General features: G+C 28.7%; 4 protein-coding genes and 1 long non-coding RNA gene across 6 annotated transcripts; 2 read left to right on the top strand and 3 right to left on the bottom strand.

Moving 5' to 3' along the window:
* Positions 1-588: 588 nt before the first annotated feature.
* On the bottom strand, positions 589-7,420 carry Taf1b (TATA box-binding protein-associated factor RNA polymerase I subunit B). 2 transcript variants are annotated; one of them, XM_083058983.1, is made up of 10 exons: positions 6,827-7,420; positions 6,669-6,762; positions 6,336-6,540; positions 6,009-6,150; positions 5,781-5,929; positions 5,478-5,693; positions 5,001-5,230; positions 4,726-4,867; positions 2,504-2,944; positions 589-2,424 (listed from the first exon to the last, which is right to left on the bottom strand). In XM_083058983.1, exons 1-10 carry the CDS (start codon positions 6,911-6,913, stop codon positions 1,314-1,316), a joined length of 2,817 nt encoding a protein of 938 aa, XP_082915109.1. In that variant the 5' UTR covers positions 6,914-7,420; the 3' UTR covers positions 589-1,313. The 2 variants fall into 2 exon arrangements, with proteins under 2 accessions (XP_082915109.1, XP_082915100.1); XM_083058974.1 differs by having other exon boundaries at positions 591-2,424; positions 4,726-4,915; positions 6,827-7,418.
* On the bottom strand, positions 3,444-4,712 carry LOC145932491 (isoaspartyl peptidase/L-asparaginase). Its single transcript, XM_083031477.1, has 2 exons — positions 4,064-4,712; positions 3,444-3,982 (listed from the first exon to the last, which is right to left on the bottom strand). The coding sequence occupies exons 1-2, from the start codon at positions 4,299-4,301 to the stop codon at positions 3,621-3,623; spliced, it is 600 nt and encodes a 199-aa protein (XP_082887603.1). The 5' UTR covers positions 4,302-4,712; the 3' UTR covers positions 3,444-3,620.
* Positions 7,421-7,733: 313 nt separating the features above from the next.
* Eca (transmembrane p24 trafficking protein eclair) lies at positions 7,734-9,183 on the bottom strand. Its single transcript, XM_083031418.1, has 4 exons — positions 8,907-9,183; positions 8,439-8,659; positions 8,181-8,327; positions 7,734-8,086 (listed from the first exon to the last, which is right to left on the bottom strand). The coding sequence occupies exons 1-4, from the start codon at positions 9,037-9,039 to the stop codon at positions 7,937-7,939; spliced, it is 651 nt and encodes a 216-aa protein (XP_082887544.1). The 5' UTR covers positions 9,040-9,183; the 3' UTR covers positions 7,734-7,936.
* Positions 9,184-9,244: 61 nt separating this feature from the next.
* Ddrgk1 (DDRGK domain containing 1) lies at positions 9,245-10,693 on the top strand. Its single transcript, XM_083031405.1, has 2 exons — positions 9,245-9,378; positions 9,684-10,693. Exons 1-2 carry the CDS (start codon positions 9,291-9,293, stop codon positions 10,472-10,474), a joined length of 879 nt encoding a protein of 292 aa, XP_082887531.1. The 5' UTR covers positions 9,245-9,290; the 3' UTR covers positions 10,475-10,693.
* Positions 10,694-13,480: 2,787 nt separating this feature from the next.
* LOC145949132 (uncharacterized) lies at positions 13,481-15,551 on the top strand. Its single transcript, XR_014427548.1, has 4 exons — positions 13,481-13,731; positions 14,384-14,484; positions 14,587-14,840; positions 15,266-15,551. It is a non-coding gene; the product is annotated as an uncharacterized LOC145949132 (long non-coding RNA).
* The last annotated feature ends 4,905 nt before the right edge of the window (positions 15,552-20,456 follow it).

Genomic DNA, 20,456 nt, shown 5'->3' with positions numbered 1-20,456 from the left:
TAACAGAAATTATATACCATATTCTAAACTAATATTTAATTTTTTATACATATATATATTTAACTATAAGAAGTATTTCCTGAAAAAAAAATACATATGAGTTGTAATATAAAAAAAGTTAACATTGTAAAATTAATCAACATATTAAAATTTACATAGTAATGTGGACCTAGAGAAATGATTAAATTATGATAAATTAATTTATTTAAATATAGTAAAATATTTAAAATCTCTTATATACATATGCACACACTATATATATATATAATATATATTAATATTTTAATATGTTAAGTTGTAAGCATATAAATCACAATTAATTATTCCAGCAAATTTGAATTAAAAAATATAAAAATACGAATATATATATATATATATTCTCATTCATCAATATATCAATCTTGTTATTTGTGTAATAAATATGTAATTATTTTTAACATAATAAAATTCATTCCAATATTTAAAAATATAATTTATATATTAAATACTAGTCATTGGTAAGATTATTCATATTGATTAAATAACACAGTAAAAACTCGTAAAATTATTATAAACCATTTTTTTTATTTTTGAGACAAGAATATTTTCGGTTTTTAAATATCTTTGCATAACACGTTTTTAATGCTAATGTAATATTGTACATATATGTATATAGGGGGTGTAATTGAAAGAGCTATATAAACTTTGAAAGTGAATGCTACACACTAGAATAATAATAAAAGATTCAGAAAGATTTCATTATAAAGATAATTATTTAAAAATAGAAAATTGCATAACTCTTTTATAATTAAGACAAATACAAAAACAGCTTTAAATTTTAAATAAGATTTTCAGAATAATCTTCTTGAGAATTTATACAAGCTTCTGCATGTCTACACATTGATTATCACCTATGATAAAGATATCAAGAATTATTATGCATCGTTAAAATTTACAACTTAAAAATAAAAATGTTGTTAACGAGAGTTGAATAAATAAGTTATTTTTAATGTTTTTATTACGTAAAAAATGTATAGATTTAAATATATTAAATCTACTATGTGAAGACTATCTTAATGGTTCTCTTTACTAACTTTGAGAGCTGTATTTTTATAACAGAGCCTTTCAAGATCTTTATAGATATAATCTTTTTTAATTTTTCTGGTGCGTAAAACTCACACTCAAAGTTTATACAAAAACCTTTCAATTATACCCTATATATACTTCGAAAAGTATTATCACAATACTTTAGTATAAATATGTATATATATAATTATAATATCACAAATTTTAACTTGTGTCAGTGAATTAATAATATTTTTCGTTATTTTACTTTACCATTTCTTCAAAATTGCGTTAATATACGTTTTGTTGTTGCTATTTTCAATATTGTCGTTCGACGTATTAACTTTGGATTGTTCCGAGAAGTAAGCATAATAAGTTTCAACAAGACATACTTCTTCATAAAGGTCTTCCACTGACATTTCAATGATGTCTGCGCATTCATTTAATAACCATCGAAAACTTCTCGGCAGCATTTTCTCGAATAATTCAAAATTCTTGGATTTCACGCGGCTAAAATTGCAATGGTACATCCAATAATCTTTAAAAGGTCTGAACAATCTGAGAATGTTATCATTAAAAGTTTTATCTAATGTAAAAACAGTATCATCAATTACTGATTCTTTACAACTATTCTCCGACTGATTATACGCATCGTATCCAGTTTCATTTTTAATGAGATCATCAAAAATAGATGCATTGGTATTTACACTCAAAATATCGGAAATATGTGGTAGTGTATTTTTAATTTTAAAAATTTCTTCTGAAATAATTTCAGATTCTTCTGTACAAGAATCTTCATTTGGATTTTCAATATCACTTTGCTTCACAAATTTACCATGCGCATTTCTAAAAAGTTGTTTCTTTTTTGTTCTATTTCTTAAATCTTTAAATATAGCTTTCTTTTCTATACTTGAAAGATTTATATCATATTCTTTACAGAATTTGGATAACAATAATGCCGTTTCTTCAGAAACAATGTTTTTTAAACATGTATCATTTTCATCATCATCATCCTTATTTTCATTGTTGGTGTCTGGGATTGACAATTTACCATTCGACAGAGTCTCGTTAAATATAAATTCATTTGATGATGCTAATGGGAGATCTTTTATAACTGCATCCCGAATATTGTCATAATATTGTCTTTTCTTTAAATCAATGTTAAGATGACAAGACATTTTTTTATGTAAATAATCAATCAAATTTTCTTTTCTCTCAATATCTTCCTTTAAAAAGTCTTGTATTGTTGTATTATCCTTCAAATCTTTTATACTAGCCATTTTTGTTTGCTCAAAAAGTGATACCGTCTTCTCAATAAAATGCAAATTTGAATCAATAAAATTTAATTGTATATTGTAATGCGAAGTCAATTTGCAGATGCTGAAATAAAAGAAAATGCAATATATTATATTTGTATAACATTTTATAAATGAGCTACAATTTTTGATACAATACTTACAATTCTGGTTTTGTCATGTATCCAATTTTTGTAGAAAAAAAGTCATTTCGAAGTATACTTGGTAGATCATATAACGGATGTTCTAATAATTGTTGAAGATACGAGTGATGAGCTGTTAATGAAGGAGCAAACTCATTTACCTCATTTATTGGTAAATTGGCATAATTTATATTAGTGATACATTGTTTCATTGCATTAACAAGTTCACGTGGTATTAGATGTTTATGTGTAGTTATTTCAGGTTCTTCCCTGTCTATTTTGGACTCTATGGTTTCCAAAAATTTGATATATAAACTATTTACATCTGGTATGTGTGGATTATATTTTAACTTGGTAGGATAGTGTGTATTAGCTAAGACAGCTCTTCTACATTCAATATACTTTTGCCACTCTCGAAAACTAAATAGTTTTGTATCACAAATACCTTCATCATTAATTGCACTGAAATAAAAATATATATATATATATATATATATATATATATATATATATATTAGATTAATAAGAAAAAGACATAGCAAATTTAAATTCCATCTCCAATCGATTGAAGAAAGCATAATATATATTCCAATGTAAAATTATTTACAAGAGGGAATCTGCAATCGCATGAAAGACGTTTCTGATATTCAGTGTATTTTTCTATCTTTTTGTCATCTAAAGTTGTACCGAATGTCATGCAATCGTTCATAATTACGACATAAGGCATTTTATGAGAGGTAAAATATACGCTCCATTCACCAGATTTCTTAAATGCAATTCCACCGACAATATAATTATATTTAGTTAATGTATAATCGTTCGTGCACTCGAGATTTCTTTTCAAAGCTTTCCGTGGAGAATATCCTCTTTCAATATCACTCACAATGACCCTTGATAAATTAAATTTTGTAATAGATTCTCCATGACTTGTTAATGAACATCCTACATTTTTATTAGCATATGCGTTGCAACCCAGTATAGAAGAATCGCCTACACTGCCTACTAATTTTCTATTTAAACCACCACTTGTAACTCCTGCAGCAATAGTGTATCCGTCATAAGCTATGCAGCCAATGGTGCCTCCATAATCTGTGTGTGCGCGAAAATTCTATCAAAATTATCTATAAGACTTATTCTCTTATAAAATTAAAAAAAATAAAAATAATTTTTTCTCTCTCAGATATCGTATGCACAATTTACTTTCTAATAATTTCGCATAACAATGATCCCCAATATCCAGATTAATATCACAACTGCCTGTTTCTTCTAATTTACGAGCTAAATATGGTGTAGGTGCAATCATATTTCCCTTAGATAACAAATTTAAGTTTGCATCTCCTGCTAATTTTCTTGCACCTTCCCCTACTATGATAGAGTTTGGAAAATTATGCAGAACATATCTAGCAAGTGATATCGGATGCTCTATATCTGACACTACTGCCACAGATCCACATTCTAACTTAAAGCCATCTATTATGCATGCATCCATTTGTACGTTTCCTAATAATCAAATAAAATGTAATGCGTTAAGAGTGTTATTTGATTGTATCGGGGAACACAATTATTTTTACATTTGTATACCTATATTATTTAAAACCGACCCATAACCACAATTAAAGAATTCATCACATTCTAACCACCACAATGTAGCCTCTACAGCTTCTATAGAACTTGCACCATTTAATAGACTTTGATATCCAGTAGATGCTGCTTTTTTACAACTTGTCAGTTTTTCAACGATTAGCTTATCATCAAAATTTCCAATACTACCATGTACTAGTATACATGGAGCATTAAAATTTTCGTATTGATATTGCATTATTTTTAATTTATATTATTTTAAATTTAAAATAATTGTCAAAATATTTCAATGAATATATCTGTAGAATAATTTGTAAATCTACATAAAATTTTTACAAATTTAACACATTTCAAGATAAATATAATTGACTACATTCAATACATATGTTACTACACAATACATATGTATGTATATATGTTCAACTGTTACAATAATTCATCCCCTCTTATCCATACTTTCTTTAATTTATATGTCGGTGTATATATAATATAGTATTCATCCACATGATCATTTTCTATATATATCAATTCTATGTGTATCAAATTAATCAAATAATATTATAATATAATGTAAAAAATTTGAAAATATTCTTTCCATTCTCTCTATTTCCTTGCCACTATATTTCATATTATTGCATTATAAAATTTAATTTGATACATACCTATTAATCTTGTCAGCAACATTACTGATTTCATATTCTGTAATACCATCTAGATTCAGTAACGTTTTCAATATTATAATAATAAATGCCATGGCACGACCTTCATAATTAGGAATGCAGGACTTTTTATTAAACTTCATTCCTGGCGGAGATAAAGCTATTAATCTTTCCGTGTATAATGATATACCTCCTAAAAATATAGTATTTTTGTGTATATTTTATATATGCACATATAAAATTAAAATCTTTAGATTTATATTATATAGTGCACATACTTGGTAAATTCAATTCATTGCAATATCGATTGATAAGCGGTAAGAAATCAGGACAAATTAGTTTTGTAACTCCGAGAAATTTTGCCATTCTTCCAATTATCCTTCTCATCCCTTTATGCGTTATGTCTGCAGCTCGTGATAAGAAATTTACATCATTTTTTGTTAAAGTTACTTCAGGAGGTATCAATCGATCCAATTTGTAATAAGATAAATGTCCTTCTCTTCCATATCTGCAAAAAAAGTGTTGAAAGATGTAAATAATAATAAAGATATAAGATAATAAATATGTAATATATAATAAGATATGTGTAAATATATATATAATATATATATAATAAGACAAACTACTAAATATTACAATATTAATAAAAGAAATATTTAATTTTACAATAATGCAAATGCGATAATGTATTAACGAGTTTCATATTATTTTGAGAAATGCTTGAAGATTACAAATAAAATATCCACAAACTCTACCTTAACATATCACCTAAATGTATATTTTGATCATGAATCCTTAGAGCCAAATACAAGATTGCCCACAATTTCATGGGTGTAATTAGTTCTGGCCCTGTTTTATACTGAGTTGTTACATGATTTTGCTTGTATTTTGTGCGTTTGTGTCTTGATATTTTCTTCGCCATATTTTTTATCTTTCTTGTTTCCTTCTTAGCAGCAAAATTAAATTGTATTCTGTAGTAGAAAGAAATAGTGAAGAGTGTGCTCATAATAACATATGTATTTCAATTCTTCTATGCTTATATTCATATTTCTGTTTACCTTTTATTTATAGAAGATTGTCTTGTGTGTTGTGTGTGCGTACTAGACGGCATACTATATACACTTTGGTTAAATGTACTTAGCGTATCTCCTTCCGAACTCATTTGTGACTGCATAAATCTATCGTAATCTGCAGTGATCATCAGTTTCTGTAGAGAAAACATTACATTTATAATCTATTCTCAGAAACTAGATTTTTACAAATCAAATATATTTGTCAAGTCATACCTTATTTCTATTTAATTCTTTTAAGGAAGTTTCTTCGCTTAAATAGGTAGCAATCGCAGAATCTGTTACATTACTTTCAGCTTTCCTCTGTCTCTTAACTCTTTTTTGTGACAAAACTTTGCCATATATAATATCAGCATCCCTATAAAAAAAATAACATCATAATCTACTATTCTTAGCATTAAACTCTTTAAATTATCTCTTTTTCAAAGATATTAAGTATTTGAACACAATATATCAAATAATTTAAAAATATAAATTCTGAATTATAAACTCTTTTATAATAAAACAAAACATATAATTATACAGAACAAACTTTATAATAACCTTTTCTTATATCGCCTAGCTAGTTTTGGTATCAGTTTCTTGTTTGTAGATATGAAAGCTATTTCCAGTTTCCCTAGGTATCGTGCCCACAATTGTAACACTGTTATTTTTATGTCAGCTGATATACCGAGTTCAATAAGCTCATTTGTCAAACCAATTAAGACAAAATTATACAATTCCCACGATGTCCATCCAACTTCCTCATCTATATAAAGAAATATCAAATTTATACTTTATCAATAATATAATAATCAAAATTTACTTGATATATTATCCAATCTATCGTATATGGTTTATTATGCAAGTAATTCTTTTAGAATGAGAAAAACAAACCTATTTTGTCATGTCTTACACGACGGATTTTCGTTTTCCGCAATCTTGTATTATTTTCCATAGGCAAATCTAGCTCTAACTCTTCTCCGGCATCCTAAATAAATCGCATATTATTAATAATACGTTTCTTTTCAACACACATTTTTTTTCGAGCTTACCTGGTTTTGCGTTTGACATGTTGAGCAAAAGGAATAACCAGATGCTTTATAGAAATCGGTGCAACCGCAAACTCCGCATTGCAGCATTTTTTTCAAAAATTATCGAAAATACGTTCGAAAACAACAATTGACACTAATATACACAATTGTATCACAATTGTATGAAACACTCACACGTGTGCAACATTTATGTAATATTTAAATATTCAGTAATAAAAGCGATACGCAACTTCCAGGAAACGTTTTATTTATAAATTTAAATAATAAAATTGGAAATGGTTATGATTTACTCTTCTTTCAATTCGTAAAGTACTACACGTGAAACCGTAACGTGGAAGTCATGAATGTTTTTGCCTACGATACTAGAGTGGCATCAACCAATCAGCGAATCCTTGACAAAGAGAGAAATTCACTCTTTTTATCTTTTTCTAAAAATTCAGTCATTCCCCACCCTTGCAAGGCTCAATGAATGTATTATAGATTTTTTTGTCGCTTTTTATGCGAATTATGTGTGAATGGAAAAATATCTATTTTTAAAAAGACTTTTGCGTATACTGACATATCAATGCGCGACATAGCGACGCATAGCCATAGCCAATCGATACAGCTTGTCCATAAAAGCGAAAAGTTGATTGGCTAGCGTATCCGCTTTTTCTGGTGCATAACGCTGTGAGCATCTTGTGCAAAAATTTGCAAAATTTCTACTTAAAAAACTACAACATAACAAATTACTATTTTACGTTAAAAATATTATGTATATAATAAATTAATATATATATATATATAAATTAGTTTATATATGTGTAATTAAGATATTTTATAGTGTTTATGGATACGGAATTTTGATAAATTAAAAAAAAAATGTTTAATTCTATAGAGAAAAGCAAAGAGTAAATAAAATAAAATATATCTTATTTAAGATATATTTTATGATATTATAATTTATTACATATTACACAATTTTAGATAATCACAAGTTCATCAATTGTAGGAAATTACCAATTCCATGTAAATGTAATGTGGACAAGGTCTTCTGAAAAAATGTTGATGGAAATTGTCTGAAGCTACAATGATATTGTTGTTGATAAGTTTAATGTTTTACTTAAACAATTAAACTAGTTTCTTTGCTTCAAAGAAACTCTTCAGATGCCTCATTTGCCATGCGCCCATAATTAAGACAACCACCGTTTGAGTCAAAGACCACCAAAATACACGGCGATGGGTGCTTTCCGAGGTTTGTCTAAAGCGCTCTTCCCGATACTAAAAAATATAAATGCATTTATAATAATTGTTAATTTCTTTTATGTTACATAACACATTGCTTTATGTGGAAATTATGCAATTTGTTTCATACCCTCTGGTAATTTTGTTCTTTGGTTATTTGTCCGACTTGGTCCAAAAGTTGGCGTATTCTTAATTGAAGCTCTGATAACTTTTCCTTCTGCGCTACATTGGCATAATCGATCGCGTGTTCTCCTACTTGAATATCCAGATGTACTCTCTGCAAATAGAGACAGTTTAATTATATTGTTTAATTTGTGAACTATTTTTCATCTTATTTTTCATATTTTTACATTTCAATTCAGTTTAATAATAAATGTATATACTTTACCAATTGAGTACCACTAAACCATGCGGTACTGTTCGAATATAAGCAAATGACATGTTCTCCTGGTGTGTGCGAAGTGAAGGAAATTCGACCTTCGGAACTGTAAACTCTTGAGAGAATGGGCTTGTCGTCAGGATCTTTTACTTCGACATGCATACCAATGCCAGGACTACTCGGCATGAAGCCCCCACTTCTCGGATCATAAAGTTCTACTTTGTAATTGACTGCAAAGACAGAATAAAATGAAATGAAACTTTATAGTGAACTTCTCGTGTGATAATCTCCTCGAATCTTTAATATCTCTGGAAAATAATTAAGCATTCAGAGGAGACCACCTGCATTACACAATATAATTTACATACATTTGTACATATATGGTAACGAATTGAAATGAGATTCTTGTCAAAGGATTCTATTTTATGGCACCGCTAAATTATAATATTTAGCGAAGTATTTAGTATTGAACTTTACCTAAGACAGTAGTATCATCGGGAATCTCCTCGATGAAGCATTTTCGCTCCGTCTCGCCAATGTGGAAATACAAACCGGTTCCGAATTTAAGAATGCATAAAAAAACGACAAAGATACTTCCGTGTTTTAACATGTTTCGCGCAATATGTATTATCGATGACAGATTAACAATATCAAATCACGAATAAACGTTCGTACGCATAACAGACGGAATACACGTCACCTTTCGTCAGAGAGGTAGGGTGACAACAAACAGGCGGCCATTGATAGATATCGATGGTGGCGTCATCAACTTCGATTATCGATACTGTCGATAGTTAGATGGCGCGATTTATCGATCTTCGCTGCGAGTCATCTGTCCGAATCATAACCTGTCAAGTAAAAATGGACGTGAATCTGTTGATATTCGTCTCATCGACGATTATTGTATTAATTATCATATGTATCATTTTCCTACAACGTAGATCCGAAAGTACGTTGTCATTTAGCGATAGCTTTCTTTAAACGTCAAAAATTGCTTTATTCTTATGCATAAAATTACACTTTGTAATACTTCTGTCATATAACCTCAGACTGATCTTGAAACAATTTTTTTTAAATAGTTTTTTTAATAGTTGATTAAATGTTAGTTTATATCAAATCGATGATTTATGTTTTTCACGAAAAGTTAATCGAATCAAGTTGACTTAAGTCACTTAAAAAATTTAAGATCTTGTTTGTTAAAGAAAAATTATTACCATATAGTCAATCGATAAACTAACCAGTTTTATTTTCTAGGTATCCAGAAAACACGTGTAAATGATCAAAATGCTGCAGTACAAGGTCGGCCGATAAGAAGAGCAGCTGGTGTTAGAAATGTTAGACATCGTATGCAAGGAAATGCTAATCACCAATCGTATGAAGAAGATGATGGACAAGTCGATGAACATAATGATGATGCAGATGAGAAAATAGAATTGCCCGATCATAAAGTAGGAACAAAAAAACGGGCAAAGCTAGCAGCTAAAGCTGAGAAAAAGCTACAGAGGGAGGCAGCTGAACGAGATAGAGAAGAGCGTAAAAAACGAGAGCAACTTTTACAAGAAGAGAGGGACAAACAGACCGAGAAGGAACGTGCAGACGAACTGCGAATAGAGGAAGCAGAAAAAAGAGCTAGAGAGGAGAAAGAAAAGAAAGAATATGAAGAATACTTGAAGATGAAAGAAGCCTTTAACATCGAAGAAGAAGGTTACGAAGAGGAAAACAAAGAGGATGAAGAAAATTTATTGCAAGAATTTCTCACATATATAAAGCAGAATAAAGTGCTAATCTTAGAAGACCTAGCTGCACATTTTGGTTTAAAGACCTCTAGCGTTGTAGAAAGAATTCAAGAATTGCAAGCAAATGGTAATTTGACTGGAGTAATTGATGACAGAGGGAAATTTATTTATATATCAGAAGATGAACTTCAATCTGTTGCCAAGTTTGTACAACAACGTGGTAGAATTAGTGTCACCGAATTAGCAGAATATTCGAATAATTTAATCAATTTGACTCCTGCAAAAAGTTGTAGTGTTTCAGCTAGCTAGACAAATATTATTGTAAGTTCTCTTATTGTATATATTATGCATAATTATGATTAAATGAATTATTGATTGAATTATAATTAAATTAATTACAAAATATTTTCTAATGATCAATTTCGATTTATATTTATAAAAAATTTATAACATTGTTGAGTAAAGTTATCTCATATGAATTTTATCCTAATTATTATTTTTTAATAAAACATACAAAAAAGTTACATCTCATTTTGATTTTCATATTATAGTGGCTAGAGTCCTAAATCACATCTACTTTGAATCACATGCTGCCTCTTTTGAGAATTTTCTGTTTTTTAAAATTAAAAATCCTAAAATGTAATTAGTTTAATTATCAACTTTAATACTTTTACCTTGACATATCATGTTAAAAAATGTTAATATTTTTAGTATTATAATTATAATAAAGTTAAACAATAAAATACAAGCTCTTCCTCTTGCATTCAAAAACTTCTGTAATCGCATGTTGAAAATTGTTGAGAACTGATAGAAATAGATAATAACTGATAGAAATAGAAATCTATTAACGATAGTGTAATAGTCATACTGAAGACAAAAAAGTTAGCGTATACTAACAAAAAACGTCAACATAGAAGTATGAATAACACAGTATAAAAACTGAATCTAAATGAATCTAAATGAATCTAATCAGAAATGAATATGCAATACTTTAAAGTATTTCAGAGACTAAAAGAGTTCGTAACGTGATTCAAAGTGTACATGTGTGAGAGAGGGAGGAGGAGATTCAGTATTTTACCTATTATATATATATATGAAAATCATAATAATCGCTAGTTTTGTTAAAATTTGATAGGAAAATTAAATTATAAAAACTAATTAAGTTTTAATCATGCATATTGAAGATATTTATTTTCTTAATTCTTAATTCTACTAAAATTTTGATGAAAAAATTGACATGCGAATAAGATTTATAAAAAATAAATTATAAAGATTTCAATTTTTAAATATCTTGCTTAATTATTTGCTATTTTCAATGAATAATCTTGCGGAAAATATGCTCTTTAAATTCGACATTTATATTTCGATATATTCGATATGTACACATTTCGATACATTCGATATATACATTTCGCTTCCGCTAAACTTTTCCATATGTAACAATGTAACATATATATGATAGGGAGGAATTTTGCGACACTACATGCATCCTGATGACATGGTGAGTCAGATTGCATCAGATTCTAGTTTACCTTTAAGCTACACACGCCGATTCTTATTTTCCCTTGAGTATAATTTATTCTGTTCAATGGGCACGGCGCGCACTAATACAACTACTTCGTCGTGAAAATAAAAAGTATATTACACGTGCAGAATCGTTCTGCAATAAAAGTTTCATCGATATCCGATTTTAGCGCGTTTTATTTTGTTGACCCGCACTATATCTTCCACTAAAAAACATCCATGATTGTGACTCGCAGCTTGATTGAATAAAGATCAAAAGAGACATATTTATTACATATAAATGAATGACGAAGTGACAGAATTATATGAACGTATATATAAATAGAAATAAAGTTTTTATTTTATTTATATTTATTTATATTTTTTTATTTTAATCGAATAAAATGTGTGTATATATATAATTCCCGAGGGGTTGGTCACTAGTGGTTATAGTGTACAAAAATTACCCTTGATACGGATTACCTTTAAATTACCTCAGATTACTTAAGATTACCTAATACTACTTCAAATTACTTAAAATTACCTAATACAAATTATGCCCATCATACTTAGAATTTAGAATGATATCTTTTTCGATTATTCCCTTTTTTTAATTTAAAATTAATCTTAAAGAATTTTTTTAAATATATATTTTAATTTTTTTGTTGTAAACAGTAAAACCCAAAGTAACGAGCAATTAAATGGTTGTCAAATTATTAAAAGACTTTTAAAATAAATCAATTTCTTTAATCAAACATACTTAAATCTGATATAAACGTTTCGACTTTACTTAGTCTTCTTCAGTATAAATTCAGTAAAAAAACATGTAATCATAATAAATAAATATGAGATGCTGACCTTACAATGCGTTACGAGAAATTCCCTTTTAAATATCACCGTTTCAATTTCAATTTTATTTATTACACATTTATACACCGTAATGTGACAACTTTAATAGCGACTATTTATTTATTATGATTACATGTTTTTTTTACTGAATTTATACTGAAGAAGACTAAGTAAAGTCGAAACGTTTATATCAGATTTAAGTATGTTTGATTAAAGAAATTGATTTATTTTAAAAGTCTTTTAATAATTTGACAACCATTTAATTGCTCGTTACTTTGGGTCTTTTATAATACATTATTGCGTTTGCAACATACGAGCCATATATATATAATTATTTATAATAAGAACAGTTAAAAATTTTTAGATTAAGCTATACGAACTAAACAAGGACTACTAGAGGTATTATAAGATCTCTTAATGATTTTATGAATTATTAATGAACATATGAAATGTCTTATTAATGTAAATGAAGTAACTTGCTACGATATAATGTTAAGGGGGGGAACTGAAGAACTTGATGAGAATGGAGAACTCGATGGAAAAAGTCGAACCAATATAGTCTGAACCAATAAAATGACATGTACACAATAAAAGACATTGTTTCTGGAAAAAGTCAGAATCTTCTATTTATCTATTTATTTCTTCTTTACTTCTATTTGCAATACGGTAAAATTGTGTAAGTTTAATGTAAGTGAATGTAAGTGAATTGATTTATTGTTTTACAAATATGTTTACATTCGCGCATTATTTCCGATGAATCGAGAGAAATCAGTAGTTTATTGCTCACTTTTAACCGAAAATGTATGCTTATGAACAATAAACGTATAAATAAAAAATTGTAACCACGAGTGTCCATTGTTACGTTTATCAAATAACTATATAGTATCCCCACCTGCAATGATGACGCTCGATGAGCAAGGTAGGGGAATGCTGGTGACTATGTAAAAGCAGCAGGTTCGCTGGAGAACCAACAGTCTTCCTTAGTCTTTTTCGAAGATTGTAACGTTTGTTTCCAAACTTCAAGATTTAAGTAAAAATTCGGTTCTTTTTTATTCGATTGATTTGATCAACGAAGAACGTATTAAATACTGCAGAGCTTCTCAATCACACGTTATCAAGTTAAATTTCGCAGCAGCTGCGAAGACTTATGTGTCCATGAGGTGCAAGATCTTAGATTGTCAAGGAAATTCCCCAACATTTCTACCTAGTGTCAGGTAAGCAGAAAATTATTCGATAATATAGTTTAAGAAGCATTTTTAATTTTTTACAATTTTACACTTGTTTTTTCTTTGTGATAAGAAATCAAAAAGATTGTAAAAAGTTCGTGCTTTTATTTTAATATATTCATTGTTTTGGTCTTTCTCCTCTCTGAATTCTATTGACGAATATTATTAAAACGAATTATATCTCCTAATATTTTTCTAAATATAAACATAAATTTAAAAAAGTATTCTTTTTTTAAATTAATGTAATAAAAATTGAGGAACTCATATACACCGAGGTTCTGGTTTTTAAAGAAGAATGTTGCAACAAGAAGTTTACATCATCAGTTATTTCTATCTTCTTTCCACATTCTCTCTTTCATTTCTTACATGAATCTGAATCATTAATTATATAGTTCATGTCGTATGGAAATATCGCATGGAAATTTCTGCGATCTTAGATAAAAATCAGGCATTTTAATTAATTAACTGACGCATGCGTATCTAATAGAATATCTCTCGATTTGTGTGTCAATTATATATACATGTATTATATTATATTATATTATATTTTGAAAGCTTATATTATCGGTATATAAAATTATGGCTTTAAAAAATATTGTTCCTACTTTATGATTTTTATGATTCTTCTATTTTTTCACAGACTGGCTAAAAATCTTGGAACACGTAAAGGAAGTCGACGAGGCAACGTTGGAAATCGGCTTGAATTATTAGTCCTGGTTCATTTACATCACGTTCCATAGAGTAATTACAAATATAGAATAATAATTGCAAATACCTTTTTACGAGAAGACAGATTTTTAAGTTTAGAATAGAAATAAAATGTTTTCTTTTATTTTTTCGCAGCAATAAAAACGATCGATAATTTTTTGCGGTGAACGATAATTTCCGAGTGGTACTCGAAAGTAAATCCAACGAACTATCTCTAAGCGATCGCTTATCAGCCTGTCAGTGCAGACTGCTTTCAATTTGAGTGGTTTAATTAAAGACCAGAATATCAAAGAAATAAAATAGTTCATCAGAGCCAAAATAGAAAATAAAAAAATGGTATACACCGACATAAGCGAGTCCGCGATTAAAGGACCTTATCAAGACATTAAGTATGTATAACATTTACATTTATTAACTAAAAATAATAAATGTGTGAATTTTAATTTGTGAGTTAATTTTGTAAAAATGTTTACTGTAAAATATTGAAAAAAAATTATATAGATTAAATTAGAAAAATTTGTGTGTGTAAAATAAAAGTGTAGAAGGAGTGGCGGAGCCTCTTCTTCGTTGCGATTCCTCATATTTGCATTTTACTTTAATAACTGCTTAATATTTAAATCAAGTCAAGTCAGCTAGGTTATCAAAAACATTCAAACTTTTATTTATTAATATTTTTTAATAAACCATAAGTGATTAAGATTTTTTAAAGATTAGTTAGAATCTTGAACTTGACAATACATGACAAGACAATGAATTTTTTGGGCCTAACTATGTAAAAAAAAGTATTTTATAATCCAGTTCTTCTAAATTACAGGAAAGACAAGGAAAAACATACATCGTCAAGAGAACAACAGCAACAATATCAACAACAGCAAGCCTCAAAGAAAAATGACAAATATGGCTCATGGGGCACAATCTTTAAAAACAAGGACAACTTCGTCGACATGCATATATCCTAATGTGCCTTCCAACAGAATGTATCTTCCATACATAAGATGTTACGATTAATGATAATGAATTCATATATTAATTTTGAAACGAGATGCAAGAAAATATTTCGCGGAAGTATTTGGAATAAAAATTTCGAATGTTTTTTATAATATATTGAATCTGAATTAGCATCATTATAATCCTGCAACATTATTTCTCATTCGATCAATGGCGTAATTTCGAGCTAACAATTCTATCAGAGAAAATAATTTAATCTAGCTGTATTTAAAAACGATAAAATATCAGATAAATAAATCTGTAAATTGCAACGTATCTCTTATTATTTTTTATTTCCTGTGCAAATTATATGTCATAATTTGTAATCATCAAAAATTGTATTAAAAATTTTATTAGCTTCTTGCTATATTTATGCTTTAAGAAATATACAAATAATTAAAAAAAGAAAAAATGTTAAATCTTTATTTATATTGTCAGTTTTTGATAATTTCGTGTAGAGAAGACATCAGGATTAATACCTTTACTTCGACATTTTCGGGTAGGACATATGTTCGATGCTTACGCATCAAAATTATCCCAAGTATAATAGCATATATTGATTTTATAAAAAAATTTCTAAATCTAATCTAATTACCATTAGATATCCCCTTTTTAAAAAAGGCATGTTATTGACATTGTTGTCGCTTTTCCGCGATGCTGATTGGCTCTCTGTCGATTCGCGTTGTGTTATATTCGTAGCATCGAAAGGCTGTCATCACGAGGGTTAGCAGTTAGGAGTTTGACAGTTAGTCCAAAATAAAATAAAATAAAATAATAATATGTTTTAAATAATATGTTATAATACTTTAAACTTGATTAATATTTTTGACATTCGCCTTATGTGTTATATTTGTAGCATGAAGAGACTGTCATCGTGAGGGTTAGCAGTTAGCAGTATGACAGTAAGTCCAAAATAAAATTAAATAAAATAATGACATGTTTTAAATAATATGTTATAATACATTAAATTTTGATTAATATTTTTGCGGAAAAGAGGCAACAATACTTGCGAGAATCGACTTAATAAGTCTTTTTTAGAAAAAGACTAGAATAACACAAGCGCGCGTTATGCCATTCCTTGATTTTATTAAAAAAAGTATGATGTATTTATATAAAGTTTGTTTAAACTTCATTAATATTTTTTTACAGAAATCAGATGATTAAAGCATTACATTGCCAATTAAATTTTAAAATAAAAATATGTTATAAAAATTAAAATAATATATAATTCCTTAAACTCGATTAATATTTTTTGACAGAAATCAGCTGATAGCTGTTATAAATATTAATTGAGTTTAAGGAATTATATATTACATTATTTAAAACATATTATTTACCAAACGATTACCAAAAATCGTCTTAAAATATTAGAAATCGATACTTTTTTACCGCTGACCCTATGCGACGCAACCTTGTTTTAAGTATAACAAGTTAAAAAATTTGTACGCTGGTGTCTGCATGGTACCAAAAGATTCTGTAATCAATGTACTATTAAAATGTATAATCGATGAATTTTTGGCTCGTCTTAAAATATTAGAAATCGATACTTTTTTACCGCTGACCCTATGCGACGCAACCTTGTTTTATGTATATCAAGTTAAAAAATTTGTACGCTGGTGTCTGTTTGGTACCAAAAGATTCTGTAATCAGTGTACTATTAAAATGTATAATCGATGAATTTTTGGCTCGTCTTTAAATATTAGAAATCGAAACATTTATGCCGATGACCCTATGCGACGCATCCTTAATTTATGTATAGCAAATGAAAATGTTTGTACGCTGGTGTCTGCTTGGTACCAAAAGATTCTGTAATCAATGTACTATTAAAATGTATAATCGATGAATTTTTGGCTCGTCTTAAAATATTAGAAATCGATACTTTTTTGACGCGGACCCTGTGCGACGCATCCTTATTTTATGTATATCAAGTTAAAAAATTTGTACGCTGATGTCTGTTTGGTACCAAATGATTCTGTAATTAATGTACTATTAGAATGTATAATCGATGAATTTTTGGCTCGTCTTAAAATATTAGAAATTGATACATTTATGCCGCTGACCCTATGCGACGAATCCTTAATTTATGTATAGCAAATGAAAAAGTTTGTACGCTGTTGTCTGCTTGGTACCAAAAGATTCTGTAATCAATGTACTATTAAAATGTATAATCGATGAATTTTTGGCTCGTCTTAAAATATTAGAAATTGATACTTTTTTGACGCGGAACTTGTGCGACGCATCATTATTTTATGTTTATCGTATTAAAAAATTTGTACGCTGGTGTCTGCATGGTACCAAAAGATTCTATAATCAATGTATTATTAAAATGTATAATCGATGAATTTTTGGCTCGTCTTAAAATATTATAAATCGATACTTTTTTGACGCGGACCCTGTGCGACGCATCCTTATTTTATGTTTATCGAATTAAAAAATTTGTACGCTGGTGTCTGCATGGCACCAAAAGATTCTGTAATCAATGTACTATTAAAATGTATAATCGATGAATTTTTGGCTCGTCTTAAAATATTAGAAATCAATACTATTTTGACGCGGACCCTGTGCGACGCATACTTATTTTATGTTTATCATATTAAAAAATTTGTACGCTGGAGTCTGCATGGTACCAAAAGATTCTGTAATCAATGTACTATTAAAATGTATAATCGATGAATTTTTGGCTCGTCTTAAAATATTAGAAATCGATACTTTTTTGACGCGGACCCTGTGCGACGCATCCTTATTTTATGTATATCAAGTTAAAAAATTTGTACGCTGATGTCTGTTTTTTACCAAATGATTCTGTAATTAATGTACTATTAGAATGTATAATCGATGAATTTTTGGCTAGTCTTAAAATATTAGAAATTGATACTTTTTTGACGCGGACCCTGTGCGACGCATCCTTATTTTATGTTTATCGTATTAAAAAATTTGTACGCTGGTGTCTGCATGGTACCGAAAGATTCTGTAATCAATGTACTATTAAAATGTATAATCGATGAATTTTTGGCTCGTCTTAAAATATTAGAAATCGATACTATTTTGACGCGGACCCTGTGCGACGCATCCTTATTTTATGTTTATCGTATTAAAAAATTTGTACGCTGTTGTCTGCATGGTACCAAAAGATTCTATAATCAATGTACTATTAAAATGTATAATCGATGAATTTTTGGCTCGTCTTAAAATATTAGAAATCGATACTTTTTTGACGCGGACCCTGTGCGACGCATCCTTATTTTATGTTTATCGTATTAAAAAATTTGTACGCTGGTGTCTGCATGGTACCAAAAGATTCTGTAATCAATGTACTATTAAAATGTCTAATCGATGAATTTTTGGCTCGTCTTAAAATATTAGAAATCAATACTATTTTGACGCGGACCCTGTGCGACGCATAATTATTTTATGTTTATCATATTAAAAAATTTGTACGCTGGAGTCTGCATGGTACCAAAAGATTCTGTAATCAATGTACTATTAAAATGTATAATCGATGAATTTTTGGCTAGTCTTAAAATATTAGAAATCGATACTTTTTTGACGCGGACCCTGTGCGACGCATCCTTATTTTATGTATATCAAGTTAAAAAATTTGTACGCTGATGTCTGTTTGGTACCAAATGATTCTGTAATTAATGTACTATTAGAATGTATAATCGATGAATTTTTGGCTCGTCTTAAAATATTAGAAATTGATACATTTATGCCGCTGACCCTATGCGACGCATCCTTAATTTATGTATAGCAAATGAAAAAGTTTGTACGCTGTTGTCTGCTTGGTACCAAAAGATTCTGTAATCAATGTACTATTAAAATGTATAATCGATGAATTTTTGGCTCGTCTTAAAATATTAGAAATTGATACTTTTTTGACGCGGACCCTGTGCGACGCATCCTTATTTTATGTATATCAAGTTAAAAAATTTGTACGCTGATGTCTGTTTGGTACCAAATGATTCTATAATTAATGTACTATTAGAATGTATAATCGATGAATTTTTGGCTCGTCTTAAAATATTAGAAATTGATACATTTATGCCGCTGACCCTATGCGACGCATCCTTAATTTATGTATAGCAAATGAAAAAGTTTGTACGCTGTTGTCTGCTTGGTACCAAAAGATTCTGTAATCAATGTACTATTAAAATGTATAATCGATGAATTTTTGGCTCGTCTTAAAATATTAGAAATTTATACTTTTTTGACGCGGACCCTGTGCGACGCATCCTTATTTTATGTTTATCGTATTAAAAAATTTGTACGCTGTTGTCTGCATGGTACCAAAAGATTCTATAATCAATGTACTATTAAAATGTATAATCGATGAATTTTTGGCTCGTCTTAAAATATTAGAAATCGATACTATTTTGACGCGGACCCTGTGCGACGCATACTTATTTTATGTTTATCATATTAAAAAATTTGTATGCTGGAGTCTGCATGGTACCAAAAGATTCTGTAATCAATGTACTATTAAAATGTATAATCGATGAATTTTTGGCTCGTCTTAAAATATTAGAAATCGATCCTTCTTTACCGCTGACCCCATGCGACGCAACCTTATTTTATGTATATCAAGTTAAAAAATTTGTACGCTGGTGTCTGCATGGTACCAAAAGATTCTGTAATCAATGTACTATTAAAATGTATAATCGATGAATTTTTGGCTCGTCTTAAAATATTAGAAATCGATACTTTTTTGACGCCGACCCTGTGCGACGCATCCTTATTTTATGTATATCAAGTTAAAAAATTTGTACGCTGATGTCTGTTTGGTACCAAATGATTCTGTAATTAATGTACTATTAGAATGTATAATCGATGAATTTTTGGCTCGTCTTAAAATATTAGAAATTGATACATTTATGCCGCTGACCCTATGCGACGCAACCTTATTTTATGTATATCAAGTTAAAAAATATGTACGCTGGTGTCTGTTTGGTACCAAATGATTCTGTAATCAATGTACTATTAAAATGTATAATCGATGAATTTTTGGCTCGTCTTAAAAT

Source organism: Prenolepis imparis, unplaced genomic scaffold, assembly GCF_030444845.1.
Source record: "Prenolepis imparis isolate NDT839.2.m4 unplaced genomic scaffold, iyPreImpa1.0 SCAF_1, whole genome shotgun sequence".
Taxonomy (NCBI): domain Eukaryota; kingdom Metazoa; phylum Arthropoda; class Insecta; order Hymenoptera; family Formicidae; genus Prenolepis; species Prenolepis imparis.
This window is presented reverse-complemented; position numbering and strand designations above follow the sequence as displayed.

Bases quoted from the DNA above. Each gene is read 5' to 3' on its own strand.
- LOC145932491 (XM_083031477.1), bottom strand. From the start codon at position 4,301: ATGCAATATCAATACGAAAATTTTAATGCTCCATGTATACTAGTACAT. The intron at 3,983-4,063 runs GTATACAAATGT...TTTGATTATTAG, and splicing joins GTCGGTTTTAAATAATATAG to GAAACGTACAAATGGATGCA.
- Taf1b (XM_083058974.1), bottom strand. From the start codon at position 6,913: ATGCTGCAATGCGGAGTTTGCGGTTGCACCGATTTCTATAAAGCATCT. The intron at 6,763-6,826 runs GTAAGCTCGAAA...CGATTTATTTAG, and splicing joins CATGTCAAACGCAAAACCAG to GATGCCGGAGAAGAGTTAGA. The intron at 4,916-5,000 runs GTATGTGCACTA...CTATATTTTTAG, and splicing joins CAATGAATTGAATTTACCAA to GAGGTATATCATTATACACG.
- Eca (XM_083031418.1), bottom strand. From the start codon at position 9,039: ATGTTAAAACACGGAAGTATCTTTGTCGTTTTTTTATGCATTCTTAAA. The intron at 8,660-8,906 runs GTAAAGTTCAAT...CTGTCTTTGCAG, and splicing joins CGATGATACTACTGTCTTAG to TCAATTACAAAGTAGAACTT. The intron at 8,087-8,180 runs GTATGAAACAAA...TATATTTTTTAG, and splicing joins AAGAACAAAATTACCAGAGG to TATCGGGAAGAGCGCTTTAG.
- Ddrgk1 (XM_083031405.1), top strand. From the start codon at position 9,291: ATGGACGTGAATCTGTTGATATTCGTCTCATCGACGATTATTGTATTA. The intron at 9,379-9,683 runs GTACGTTGTCAT...TTTATTTTCTAG, and splicing joins CCTACAACGTAGATCCGAAA to GTATCCAGAAAACACGTGTA.